Here is a 15239-nt window from a genome sequence, read left to right on the forward strand (position 1 = left end):
CAGAGCAACTGGTGAAAACAGATTATCTAGACCAGGGGTGTCAAATTGCCTCATCATATGGAGGCCATGCCCACCCCAGCTTGGACAATGTAAAAAAAAAGTTGTGATACGTCACAACACATCACGTGACGTGGTGAGTTTGACACCCGTGATCTAGACCCTTTTCAGTCAGAGTTCAGGAGCAAGTTTGGGGCTGAAATGACAGTGATCACACTTTTAGATCACCTCTGGTGGGAACAGGATGTGGATAATGTATCTATCCTTGCTGTTCTTGACTTCTCAGTGGTACTTGATCATGGTATCCTTCTGACTTGGCTCCGGGAGCTGGGAATAGGCAACACAATGCTATCTTGAGGCCCCTAGTGTGTAGAATGCCTCTGGGCTCAATTCTCCCTATTTAACATCTACATGAAGCCTCTGGGTAGTGATTCAATGGTTTAGGGTGAGATATCACCAATATGCAAATGATATTGTTATATACTCCATCTCTAGCCCAGTGAGTAATTCCATGGATATCTTATACACTGTCTGGAGGCTGTAGGGGCCTGGATGGTGAGCAATGGAGTCAAACTCCAATCCAAGCAAGATGGGGTGGCTTTGGGCATTTTGTCTGCCTAGGAACAAGTTTCCTTTGAGACTGGATGGGGCAACAGTGCCCCAGACAGATGCAGTGTGCAATCTGAGGATCGTCTTGGACTTGCAGCTCTAGCTGGAAGAGGATGTGGAAGTTCTGGCTAAGAGGGCCTTTCATACCTTTCGTTTGTGCATCAGTTGTACCCATTCTTGAACCAGGCTTTATTCAGTCACTCATGCCCTCTGGTTGGATTATTACAACACACTCTACATGGGACTGCCCTTGAATAGCATTTGGAAACTTCAACTGCTGCAAAACATGGTGCCTGTTATATGATATATGTAACACCACTACTACAGGAACTGCACTGGTTGCTGGAATTTCTAGTGCAATTGAAGATGCTGGTTGTCATCTTTAAAGCCCTGCATGGCTTGGGATTACCTAATGGCCCATCTTCTCCCAATAGTTTCTATTCATCTAATTCGATCTAGTAAGTTGGGGATACTGTGGGTCCTATCAGCCAAGAAATGGTAGCTGACTAGTACCAGGAGACTGGTGCTTTCTTGACAGTAGCCCCTGAACTGTGGAGCATTCTTCCTTTGGAGCTCAGGATGGCCCAGATCCTGTTAGCCTTTTGTAAGGCTTTAATGACTTGGCTATATGCTACGGAGCCTTGTTACCTGGTTATACTGTTAATGTTTATGTTATGATAACTTTGGATTGCCTATATAATTTTTGTGCTTTTCTGGGTTTAATTATTTGCTGCCCAGAGTCAGTTGGATTGAGATGGGCAGGTATAGAAGTTAAATATTTTTAAAAAATTATCTGACCCTGGATTATCAAGTAAATCATTCCAGATTAGGTTAGATTTGTCATATGAATTTACCCACTAGGACAGAAATTCTGAATCAAGAGGGACAGAAGAGCTAGTTTGTTACAGTTTGAAGCAAACAACTTATGTCTTATCAGCTAAGGAACAGTGGGTTATAAGACTGTATTACATTTGGAGTCTAGAATTACTTAATCATTCCATTGTTTAATTAGTAGCAGATTAGAATGATTGCCTCAGCAATCAACGTGCATAAAATGACAGCCAAATATACAAGGATTTACCACAGCATTAGATCAAACTCTTGTGCAAGACAGCTGACTTTCCAAAATGTGCACGGAGTTGCATACTATATGAAGCAGTGTTTCTCAACCTTGGCAATCTTAAATGGCTGGACCTCAATTCCCGGAATTGCTTGCTGGGGAATTCTGGGAGATGAAGTCCAATCATCTTAAGACCGCCAAGGTTGAGAAACACTGCTATAAAGTATTTCCAGGAGAGTTAATCTGCTTTAACATGCAATTCCATACGTATCTACTCAGACGCAAGCCTCTCTAAGTATACTAAGTTGAAGCACCTTTCATGCTCCTATTTCATTCTCATAATCGCTGTCTGACCTTAGGTCTCCCATATGCTCATAAACCCACCAAACCAACTGGCTTCTGTAATTGCCGTCCATTTCAACTACCAGCTGAAGAATTAGACATTCTTCGCACCGTTCTGTTCCAGGAACACAACATACTTACAAAGACGGCAGTTTCCCTTCATTAAATCCACCCTCCCCAATACTCCAGCCCCAATTCCTTTTGTAGCGCAGCTTCGGAGGCTTAGGGAATTCCCCCCCCCCCACATGCACTCAAAATGCAGGGTTGCTTTCTTATGAGAAAAACCAATAATCACATGGGATTTCAATCCGCGATGAAAATCGCCTTTATCGCTGCGGCCCGGGTGGCAGCATGAAGCAAAGGAAGAAGCAAACCCACCCCACCACTTTGATTTACAGTTCTGCGGGAAGCGTTACTTAAGCAGTTTGGGTACGTCCTGCCACTAGTGAAGTCACTTCCGTCGGGTTTAAGCGCGAAAAAAAAAGGTCATTCTACTTAGCAGAGGAAAAAAGAAGCTGTTTGCTGCTTCGGCGAATGTGATTTGGTGAGCAATTCTTTGCGTGGTTTTGTGCACAGTGGAAGAGCAAATTAGCCTCTGCCCTTGGACTGCAATGATGCTCCTAAATGAACGTGGCAATGTGCTCTCTCTTTAATGCATTGTACTAGCTCCTGGAACTGCTGTTTTGGAAAACAAGATTAAAGATTACTTGGATTTTTTTGGCTGTTGTCTTATATCTATGACAGATGCTCATTGAATTTACTGCAAAACTAGGCTAAAACGGAGTTGGGTAGTTTGCGGTTCAGCATGTGGTCTAAGCTCAGCCTCTGGCTTAACTTTATATTAAGCTTTATTTGGGCACAACAAATGCTCGGTGTGTTGAAAATAGATTTACTACACTGTATGAAGTTGGTGGGAATTTGATGTATTGCATGGCCCCCTTACTGTAAAGCCCCCCTCGAAATATATATGTTTAGTCAATTAAACACAAATAATCTCACATACTGTACCTCTGATGTCGCTGCAGGTTTAGTCTATAATGATTTAAGGGAGTTGGAGGAATCTCTATATCCATTTTAATATTGAGTTGTTACTAGGTCAAAGGGAATGGGAAAGGTATTACTGAAATGTAGTTTAATGGTGCTGTGTGAAAAAAATAGGATAATTCCCAAATTGCCTGAAATTAATCTGACTTTCTTGTCAAGGCCAGTGTGTTCTGAGTAGAGGTTGAGATGGAGCTGAATTATTGTTGGCTTTCACAGGTAGTCCTTGATTTAGGACCACAACTGAGCCCAATATTTCTGTTGCTAAGCGAAACAGTTGATAAGTGAGTTTTGCCCCATTTTATGACCTTTCTTGCCACAGTTGTTAAGTGAATCACTGCAGTTGTTAAGTTAGTAACATAATCGTTGGAAGTTGGCTGGGGAAAATTGCAAAATGGTGGTCATGTGACTATAGGGTAATGAAGGAGTCATAAATATGCAACAGTTGCCAAGCTTTATTTGGGCATGTGATCACAGGAATGCTGCAATGATCATATTGTGTGAGGACTGATCATAAGTCACTTTTTTCAGTGCCTTCATAACTTGAATGGTTGTAAAGTGAGGACTACTAACTAAAATGTTTAGGTAGAGAAACCAGGAAGACTTACTCCTTCCTTAGCTGGCCGAGTGACTTTGGCCTGTCATTCTCTATCAGCCCAATCCGCGTCACAGGGTTTTTTGGGGCAAAGAGAACACATTTTGGGAAACATCAGTATAATACAATAGGACTTGACTAGATGTTTCAACACTGCAACCCAGAAAGTAATTACCATGTGTTAGAAGTAAAGTCTTCATCCTGGTTCATCCAAGCCGGGAATAAATAAGCAAACATGGTGACTGCTTTGGGAAGAAGGTTACAGTTTATTGCAGAAAGATGGTTCTTCAGGAAAGTGCAGAGGAGAGAAGGGGAGAGCACATGGGGTAGTAGGTTTTTATACTCCCTCTAGTCTTTTGTTTGGAAGTTTCCTGTTCATGTGGCATGAACCTTGAGGCTGTTTCTGAGTGTTTGTGTAGGCCTTGATAACTGTGATTTAATTCTGTTATCATATTCTGCTTCCCAGGTGATGGGGCTGACTCCTAGACTTTGGGTGAGGTATGCAGATCTTCTCTTTTGTCTTCTTGATTGCTCTGGCTCCAACTTTCTGATGGTTTTACATCTGCATTTGTATGGGCCTAGCTCTTGCTTGGGGCAGAGAGATAGATTTGGGGCCAGGTTTGGTTTTAAAAAGTCCTTTTGAGGAAAAATATATTTTCCTTTTTAATATTTCCTTCGGGGGGGGGGCTAACTTCCATCAATCCCCACTTTGTGCCTTAAGTGTGTAAATGTATGACACACTTATTGGCACAACATTAAAATTGATCTGGTCAGGGAAACTTAGTAAACAAGCTTTTAAACTATTAAGCAAAAAAAAAAATGACATTAATGGAGGCAGCAGAAAAAGATCCCTTTAGTGGCTCCCAAAAGGGGAGCTTGCACCCATAAAGTTCTAAAAGTCAGGGCAAAATTTTGTTAGGTGGAAAAGAAATTTATAGTGTCCAATATTCTGTGCCAATGATTTCAAATTTTGGATATTACCTTTAGCTTCCAGTCAGGTTTGCATACCCCCCAAAATTCTTCACAGCCATGGTTTTCCTTAGTACATGACCACTGGCTGCCCAATTTCAAGGGTTGTTTCCTGCCTTAGCTCTTAATTCAGTGCATTCAGGTTTGTAATGTCCAATTGAGGTTAGCCAATATGCCAGGCTATTAAATTGTCTTTAAATTGCATATAATGAGCTCTAGGAATCCCAATCTGAGCCCAACAGTACAAGATATTCAGGGCTGAAGTTTGGGATTTTTCCTGTTGCTTCCTTAGTCAGGGCATATGAATTGCAAATTACCTGAGGGGGCTTGGTTCCCTCCCCCTTGGAATCTGTTGGAAAGCTTTGGTGCAATAGAGCAAAAATCAGCCTGGGGGGAACTTTACTAAAGGTAGGTGGAGGGGATAGACTCAAGTGTAATTCTGAATGGTGTGTGTGTGTGTGCATGTATGTGCAGCTACTTTTACAACATAGTCAATACAAACATTCTGGATCAATTTTCCCTCCCACCAGATAGAAGTCCAAGGTGTTCAGTACTTGTTCTGCCACCTATTCCCAAGTGCCATCTCTCCACGAATACATTCAACTGGCTTGTTACAATACAAAGGGGCAAGAAATAAAAGTTTACAATGAGTTTCCCCCTCCCCCCACAGTCTAATTTTCTCTTCTGAGGCTTCACATGGCACCAAGAATCCTTCCTTCTGCAGCTCTCACAGGCATCTGGGGAATGGTAGGACTTGGGAAGATTTTCCACTCAGATTGCATGGTGGCTTTTTAGTGGATGGCTGGATTCAAAACCCAATTCCATGGCTCAAATGGATGGAGGCAGCATCTGGGTCTGTGTGTTCTGCTTCCAAAGGTTTGGGAGAGGATTGCAGGGCTGAAAGATACAAGAACAAGGTCTCCCCCCCCTTTCTGGGTGGACTCTCCCAGGAGAGGCAGACAAAGGGCAGGAAAAAAAATTGGAAGGGGGGGTAGCTTGCAGGCATTTTGAAAATGCTGAAAACTCCAAATAATTTTAAAAGCCTAATATTTTAATATGTGAAACTTGCCAAGGGCAGGAGAATCTGCCTTTAACATTTATTCTAAAATAGATTACATTATTTTAGAGATTGGAAAATGCTTATGTTTCAGAAAGCTTCATAGTAGTTTCACCAGTAAGTGATAGGATAAGAAAAGTAACTTTAAAAAATTATTTCCCCACACAAGCAGACTTGAGTTTCAAAAGGCTCTTGTAGATAGACATACATTTTTCAGGAAAAGGATAAAACACATACAGTAAATGCAAGTGAAACTTTTCCAACAGATAAACTTAAAACAATCCCTCCTGGTAACTTAAGGCTGTTCTTGAGAGTACACACAGAGAAAGAGGAAAACAAACAAACAAACAAACACAATTTTTTTTCTTCACTCTGTTTGTTGGCCAGACAAACAGAATGAGGTATTTCCTTTTTGTGGCTTATTTTAAGCAGAATTTCTAGCAGAATTTAAAATTCCTTTTCCTTTGGATTTGAGACAGTTAACAGTCACTTTACCTCTCACACACAGACTTTGACAAACATATATACACAAAGACAAGGGAACAGAAGTCTTAGTTTTACACATCCTAGTCATTCCCACCATAAATTTCAGATAACTCAAGTTAGGGAAGGCACACATTTTAAACATACCATGTGGTTGCATAGAGGAGAGAGAGAGAGAGAGAGAGAGAGAGAGAGAGAGAGAGAGAGAGAGAGAGAGAGAATCACTATTTCTTATTTTCCCTTTTAAGTACCTTTATTTAGCCAAATTGGTTTCCCAGCAAGGCCCTAAGCAAAGTCTATTTTTCTTTCATACACTACACAGTCGAAGTCTCCTTGTGAGACTTCTTTCCTAACACAGTCGAAGTCTCCTTGTGAGACTTCTTTCCTAACACAGTCGAAGTCTCCTTGTGAGACTTCTTTCCTAACAGTCGAAGTCTCCTTGTGAGACTTCTTTCCTAACACAGTCGAAGTCTCCTTGTGAGACTTCTTTCCTACCCTAAAGGGCACTACACAGTCGAAGTCTCCTTGCGAGACTTCTTTCCTAACTTTACTTTGCTTACAGGGCCTTACCAGCTAGTTGCCCAAATCCAATTCTTTCATTCACTCATTCCATTTCATTTTCACACAGTCTCTCCCTTTTCCCTAACAAAAGGTTCTGTGCTCTGGCCAACCCCCATGCTGTCCAGGTTCTGCCAATTAAACAGATCCTTTCTGCGGCTAGGAAAGACCAGAAGGAGCAAAATCCAATTGTGATTGGGAAAAAAAAAGTCTTCTCACTCACACAAACAGAAATACACAAATTTTCTTTGTTCCCCTGGGCTTTAAACTTAAAATTTAGAGGTACTCACCTTCACCTTCTTTCCAAAGCAGCCCTTGAGCTCAAACTCTCAAAACTCCCTTTACTACCCTAGCTCCACATGGGCAAGGCCTGGGAGACCCATCCACAGACACAAGGGGGTCTGCTGCCGGCAAGATGGGGCTTACCAGTCTCAGTCCATTGGAGAGGTTAGCTTGGAGTCCCATCTCGGGGTGCCAAATTGTTAGAAGTAAAGTCTTCATCCTGGTTCATCCAAGCCGGGAATAAATAAGCAAACATGGTGACTGCTTTGGGAAGAAGGTTACAGTTTATTGCAGAAAGATGGTTCTTCAGGAAGTGCAGAGGAGAGAAGGGGAGAGCACATGGGGTAGTAGGTTTTTATACTCCCTCTAGCCTTTTGTTTGGAAGTTTCCTGTTCATGTGGCATGAACCTTGAGGCTGTTTCTGAGTGTTTGTGTAGGCCTTGATATCTGTGGTTTAATTCTATTATCATATCCTGCTTCCCAGGTGATGGGGCTGACTCCTAGACTTTGGGTGAGGTATGCAGATCTTCTCTTTTGTCTTCTTGATTGCTCTGGCTCCAACTTTCTGATGGTTTTACATCTGCATTTGTATGGGCCTAGCTCTTGCTTGGGGCAGAGAGATAGATTTGGGGCCAGGTTTGGTTTTAAAAAGTCCTTTTGAGGAAAAATATATTTTTCTTTTTAATATTTCCTTCTGGGGGGGCTAACTTCCATCACATGTTTATTGTTTTAATTGAATATAGCCTTTCTTGTGGAAATATCTTCATATTTTAATATTCACCACTAGATGGATCTGTAGCTGGCTGGCAAACTGTACTCAACAAGTACTCAATGGTACCACATCCACATGGAGAGAAGTAAGCAGCAGAGTACCACAAGATTCTGTCTTAGGTCCAGTACTCTTCAATATCTTCATAAATGACTTAGATGAGGGAATTGAAGGGGACCTCATCAAATTTGCAGATGACACCAAACTGACAGGAGTAGCCAACACCTAAGAAGACAAACTAAGGATCCAAAAAGATCTTGACAAACTTGAACAATGGGCCCTATCCATCAAAATGAGTTTCAGTGTGGAGAAAAGCAAAGTTTTACATTTAGGCAGGAAAAATCAAAGGTACAAGAACAGATTGGGCGAGACCTGGCTCAAAAACAGTAACTGTGAGAGGGACTTTGGAGTCTTAGTGGACAATCACTTGATCATTAGCCAGCAGTGTGCAGCAGCAACCAAAAAAGCTAATACAATCCTGGGTTGTATAAACAGGCATAGATCACATGAAGTATTAGTACCACCTTATAAAAATCCTAGTGAGACCACACCTGGAATACTGCAGCCAATTTTGGTCACCATATCACAAAAAAGATGTTGAGAATTTGGGGGAAAAAATTCAGAGAAGAGCAACTAAGATGATCAAAGGCCTGGAGACTAAAACATACAAAGAACGGCTGCGGGACCTGGGTTTGGCTAGTCTAATGAAAAGAAGAAATAGGGGAGACGTGATAGCAGTATTCCAGTATTTGAGGGGCTACCGCAAAGAAGAGGGGGTCATGTTATTCATCAAAGCACCAGAGGGAAGAATGAGAAACAATGGCTGGAAACTGATCCAAGAGAGAAGCAACCTGGAATTAAGGAGAAACTTCCTGACAGTGAGGACAATTAACCAGTGGAACAGCTTGCCTTCAGAAATCGTGTGCGCTCCATCACTGGAGATTTTAAAGAAGAGACTAGACAGTCACTTGTCTGAGATGGTATAGTTCTCCTGCTTGAGCAGGGGACTGGACTAGAAGACCTCCAAGGTCCCTTCCAGCTCTATTCTATTCTAAATAAAGCCAACTAATTGTTGGCTTTAGTGATCAGTTCTGATAATAAACTGGTATTTTACAACAGGGGTTCCCAATATTGGCAATTTTAAAATGTGTGGATTTCAACTCCCAAAACTTCCCAAAGAGCCATGCTGGCTGGGGAATTGTGGTTGTCGAAATGCACAGTTCTTTAAGTTGCCAAGGTTGGGAACCCCTGTTCTACAGAAATAAACACTCGCAAATTAATACTGGCAGTATCAAGATACCCTAAAAAAGTCAAGCAAAGTAGATTGACTAAAAACAGGCATTAGCACACTTTTAAATCTCCAAGAATGAAAGAAAGATTTAAAACCAATTTCAAATGTATTTCCTGAAATTTTTGTTACATTTAATAAAAGCTTCTTCCTTTTTCCTGCATGTTTTTAGAACCTTATTTTCTTCTATCTCGTTCTTTGGTTGACTTAGAATTTCTTTTCAATCTCTTTTGGTGGAATTTTTGAATTTAGAACACTATTATAATAAAGTGGTGGGTGGCATTGTTTTCTATTCTGTATTGTCTCCAACATGTATTCTCTTCTCTTGCTTTTTTTTAATACGATCTCTTTTTATTCAGCTTGAATGAGAGAGGTTAAAAATCAGCAGAAGAAAATTTTGGTACAGCAATAATGAGAACATATTTGATATATAACTCACTAGAACATTTAGAGCAAATGTTGGACTCTATTCTGCAGAACACAGCTGGCCGTACAATAGTGTCTCTGGAAATTTCAAGAGGCCATTGAAAGTTAAGTTATAAACATCAGAAAAAAATTAAATCAAGAGTAATTAGACAAGTGTAATTTCTAGGCACTTGGAAAAAAACAAAACAAAATAGAAATTTGAGAAAATAAATATATGGAACATTTTTTCTTATCAGACCTAAATGTAAATGATTGTATTGGCTTAATATAAAAGGTATCTTTTGTTTATGCTACATTGGTATATTTATTTGATATATAAGACAACTTTGTTCATATTAAAAACCTTGACCAGGTGGCTTTCACGTAAGATTATTTTGGCTTTATTCCAAAAACCTTGTTTAATGGAATTTACTCCCAAGTAAATTGGGAATATGGTATTCTTGAGGATGCAGTCTTGAAAACTAGCAGATTCCAATTTGAGTTGCAGGAAGAAGTAATCAGGATATCGTCCACTTTTGCTAATACATCACGGATAGCAAGACGACAGCAATCTGAATCTTTTTATTGAGGGAGTTCTTAGGGCTACTATCACAACTCCATTGACAAGAAAAAACTCAAATGCAGGTAGTCCTCAAGTTACACTATTCATTTAATGACAGTTCAAAGTTACGATGGCGTCGGAAAAAGTGACTTACAATAAGTCCTTGAAATTATGACTGCTGCACCAGCCCTACAGTCATGAGATTGCAATTTGGGCATTTGGCAACTGGCTCACATTTCCGATTGCAGTGTCTTGTGATTACGATTTGTGATCTTTCCAGATGGATTCCAACAAGCTAAGATAATTGGGGAAGCCAACTGTGTCCATTCATCACTCAACTACGTGATTCTCTTAACAACCATGGTAAACATGATCATAAAATTGTGGCCATATGATGGCTCACTTAACAACTGCATTGCTTAGTGACCAATTTTCCCAATTGTTGTGAATTAAGGACTACTGGTATATGCTGTTAGAGATCTGTTACATTTTTATTCACGCTCTGCATATAATCTTCAGTCATTTAGCCTTATAAAAAAGGATGGAACCTTTTAAGGATCATAAAACACCTTCAGTTTGTTCTTCAAAATGATGTTCCTCCATCTGGTATCCTATAGAATAGATGGCCAATACTAGTTTAGGCACTGACCTTCTGCCCTCTGTACTCAAGTCTGCGGAATGTCATTATTTGGGGAATAGCTACAGAAACACTTATTGAAATAAATTCACAGCATGTATTAGGCAATCCTTTGTATGAAGCAAACTTACGTACAGGTCAACCATTTGTTTAGTGACCATTCAAACTTATAATAGCACTGAAAAAAGTGACTGTTTTTCACACATATGACAGTTGCAGCATCCCTGTGGTCATGGGATCAAAATTCATATGCTTGGCAACTGACATGTATTTATGATGGTTGCAATTTCCCAGGATCATGTCATCTACCTTTTTCAAAGTCAATGAAAGTCAGTTTCAGTTAACAATCGTGTGACCCATTTAACAACTGCAGTGATTCACTTAATAACTATAGCAAGAGAGGTTGCAAAATGGGGCAAAGCTCACATAACAACTGTCTCGCTTAGCAATGGACATTTTGGGATTGATTGTGGTCATAAGTTGAGGACTACTTGTATTGGACCAATGTCATTTCTACCCCACCTCCTCAAAAGATCTCATAATGTAGCATTTGTGTTCTAGTATTTGCACAATACAATGTTCCCTCCATAGTTTTAGGAGATTTCTAATAGTCTCCTAGAAGAAGGGAAGCAACTTGTTTATATAAAAATGTAGTAATAATGTTTCTTGTTACTGTTTAGCATCTAATTTTTACTAGTAGTAAACATGTAAGAGAATGGGAAGGGCTTATTGTTAGGCTATTATTTCAGTACCAAAAGTCTAATAAATGGAAGTGATTGATTAATTTGGACTGTGGCTAATCTTTTTACAAAGTTTAGGGTTAAAAAAAGTTCTCATGTAAGTGAATCAGAGTATATGTGAAATACCCAAATAAAATCTCAAGATTATTTTTTTAAATATGAATCCTAATGGGGATATATGGATCTCTTGAATAATATTGGCCCATATGTTTTATGGATGTAAACATTTTTTGCCTACCAATCTTCCCAAAGTACAATGAATAAGTAGATTTAGATACTCTCTTGATTGCATTAATAAGATTCATAAAGCAAAACTTAGAATTGTTAAGATTTTTCATCCCGTTCTGTTATTTTCCTTTACAGATTATAAACTTCTTGGATTTTTAGAACCTGCTCTTTTGCTTATATCAGTCATAATGTCATGCTTGTTAATGGACTGTAATTAATTGCTAGTATTATCTTTTCATCTTTCATAATTACAAGCTACATTACTTTTTATGATGTTCAGTGTGAGCTTTTCTATTAGCTGTCTTCTCATCAACAGTGAATTTTCTGTTGAATCAAAACATTAGTTACAATAGCATGTGAAAGATATTTTATTTTGTGTCTAAATGCACCCACACGCAAATAGAAACACACTCCTGTGTAACTATTTAGCAATAACAGAATAACAGAGTTGGAAAGGACTTTGGAGGTCATCAAGTCCAACCCCCTGCTCAGGCAGGAAACCCTATACCATTTCAGACAAATGGCTGTCCTATCTCTTCTTAAAAACCTCCAGTTTTGGACACCCACAGCTTCTGGAGGCAAGTTGTTCCACTGATTAATTGTTCTGTCAGGAAATTTCTCCTTAGTTCTAGATTGCTTCTCTCCTTGATTAGTTTCCATCCGTTGCTTCTTGTTCTTCCATTTTATTCCCAGATTAATGATTCATGTATAATGCTATCGTCTATGTTGTCCTCAACATTGCTGAAAAGTAGTGAAGAATAATGCTGAATTTTTAATAACCCCCCCCCCCTTTTTTTTTTTTTTACTTTTGCTAGAATAAAGATGGCAGCTATTACCCAGGAGAGCCCTAGAGTTGGAATCTCATCTTCAAATTCTGATGCTGATGAAGAACTTTCTTATCTACCTGGGAAGCTAAAGGAAAGGCTGCTTCCTTTTCAGAAGAAAGGAATTATATTTGCACTAGAAAGAAGTGGCAGGTAAAATTACCTTAAAGATGAGTAATCATAAAATTGTTTCCAAAAGACAAGCTCTGGCCTACTGGGTTGAATGGAAATTCTGTGCAAATGTTTACTGAAGTTTTGGATTTGAAATATTGGGTACTATTAATGTCAAATTGTTGAAACTGAACCTAAACTTAATTCTGGTATTTGAGTTTGGATTCCAAATCATTGGTCTGTCAATAGCGGTCCTTGATCAAGCTTGACATTTATTTATTTAACAAATAATCTAAGGTCCTTGATCAAGCTTGGTATGTTATTTATTTATTTATTTTACAAATAATCTAAGGTGGTGATTATACCCAATAAACTTATTTTCCCCACAACAATAATTCTGTGAGGTGGGTTGGGCTGAGAGAGAATGACTGGCTCAAGATCACCCAACGACTTTCATAGATAAGACAGGACTTGATCTCACGATCTCCCACTTTGTTGCTGAGGACTTAACCACTAGACCAAACTGGCTGTCTATATATTTCTGTTTATTTTATTATACTTAAAATACAATCAAGGTAAAAAAAAAAAATTAGAAAAAAATAGAAAAGAGATTTGCAGATGGTATAATAAGACTGAATAAAAAATGCAAAGTAATGTTAGATCAGTATTGTTTTTTAAAGTAACTTGTATCAGTTTAAAAGACCACACCTGGAATACTGCAGCCAATTTTGGTCACCATACCACAAAAAAGATGTTGAGAGTTTAGAAAAAATTCAGAGAAGAGCAGCTAAGATGATCAAAGGCCTGGAGGCTAAAACTTTCGAAGAACGGCTGCGGAACTTAGGTTTGGCTAGTCTAAAGTAAAGAAGAAATAGGGGAGACATGATAGCAGTGTTTCAGTATTTGAGAGGCTGCCACAAGGCAGAAGGGGTCAGGTTGTTCACCAGAGCACCAGAGGGAAGGACAAGAAACAATGGTTGGAAACTGATCAAGGAGAGAAGCAACCTGGATTTAAGGAGAAACTTCCTGACAGTAAGAACAATCAACCAGTGGAATAGCTTACCCCCAGAAATCGTGGGCGCCCCATCACTGGAGATCTTTAAGAAAAGACTAGACACTCACCTGTCCGAGATGATGTTCTCCTGCTTAAGCGGGGGGCTGGACTAGAAGACCTCCAAGGTCCCTTCCAGCTCTATTCTATTACTATTACTAAAAGGTTGAGTCAATCTACAATAATTAACAACAAATGCCAGTATACTATGAATCATAGATCAAAGTGAAGAATTAACAAAGAATTCTAGGTAACAAAAATTCAATCCTTATTTAGTAAATTAAACAAAATCTTAAGTATTAAAACAGTAAGAGAAACCCAATTTTGGGAGGTAGTATGTGGCTATAGAAAGAACTATAAACTATAAATGGTTTTCAACATAAATTAAATTCTGTTTCAGAATTGTTCTGCAAATACAAAGTTATTTTTACACTGATGCATACTTCCATGTCTTAAAGTGGTATTCTTCTATAGAAAAGAGTATAAGCAATTTTCAGTAAAAAGCATGAAGTGTCCTGGCAGTTCTTAGCTGTTAACAGATTTATATGGAAATATAAGAATTAACAGAATGATAGCTGATTGCAAAGAAAATTCAATTTTTAAAATTTGTTCAATTCTGTCACAAATTAATCTTTCAGAATTGTTGAGCATAATAATATTTCCATCAAATGAAAAAGTAACTTTCAATATGATTTTTTTTTCTTATTTGGATACTCAAGCTGGAGGTTGACAGTAATTTAAACTCATTGCATTTCCAGTATTTTTTTTTTTTTTAGAAAATTGATTGTCTGTTGTAGCAGCCAGTAGTAGAGTAATATTCCAATGATAAAATATCTTGTAAGTCTTTTATTCACACTAAATTTAATAATAATATTTCCATTAATATTCACATTATTGCATATCATCCTGTTTAAATTTTGTACCCATTTATTCATAGTCTTTGACTTGTTCCGTTTCTGAATTATATTCCACTGACAATTTGACAGTAACCTCCCCAAAAGTTACGAATCTGACATTACAGATTTTTCAAATTCAACTTTATCGAAAAATATCTGACCATTCAACCCATTACAGCACAACTGACACAAGCTATGAAAAGGATAACATTGTCATACATCAAAAACATTTCAGAAACAACACACTCTTACAACCACACGTCTTCACTGCGGAACACAAACCAACTAAAGAACTCCAAAATATCTTGTTAAAAAAAAAAAAGACCCATTAGCCACAGAAGAAAAAATAGGAGTCCTGTACAACATACTGTGTAAGGACTATAACAGCTGCTGTCTAGAACAAACAGACAGAAGTCTAGCAAAGTGCATCCATGAATATTAATTAGTATTAGAAGACATGACGAAAATTCCATAATTGGACAATATATGGACAGACTTGTTGGGAAACTGTGAGCATCCTAGACCAAGCTAAATGCAAAAACTCTAGGGAATTATTCCTAGATGCTTGGCACTCAGACAGATCAGCCATCAACAGGCACAGAGAGATGAACAACATTAAAAGAGACAGTAAAAAAGCTAAAGGGGAAACAAGGCCACACCACCACCTTGCCTGCAATCAACACTCAAAACAGCAGGAATCAAATCTTGGATTAATACCAGATAAACAAGCAGTAA

General features: G+C 38.7%; 1 protein-coding gene across 2 annotated transcripts in view; it reads left to right on the forward strand.

Annotated features, from left to right (window-relative positions):
• Positions 1-2444: 2444 nt before the first annotated feature.
• Positions 2445-15239, forward strand: part of ZRANB3 (zinc finger RANBP2-type containing 3) — a 66181-nt gene continuing 53386 nt past the window's right edge. Inside the window, exons 1-2 of one of the 2 annotated variants that reach the window (XM_039342362.1) lie at positions 2445-2552; positions 12438-12599. In XM_039342362.1, coding sequence (XP_039198296.1) covers positions 12445-12599 — 155 coding nt within the window. In that variant the 5' untranslated portion in view covers positions 2445-2552; positions 12438-12444. Of the gene's footprint in view, positions 2553-12437; positions 12600-15239 lie in introns of those variants that run through there. The other variant, XM_039342363.1, reaches the window with a different exon arrangement.

Source organism: Crotalus tigris, unplaced genomic scaffold, assembly GCF_016545835.1.
Source record: "Crotalus tigris isolate CLP2741 ecotype Arizona unplaced genomic scaffold, ASM1654583v1 scf7180000017790.654992, whole genome shotgun sequence".
In the NCBI taxonomy this organism is placed as follows: domain Eukaryota; kingdom Metazoa; phylum Chordata; class Lepidosauria; order Squamata; family Viperidae; genus Crotalus; species Crotalus tigris.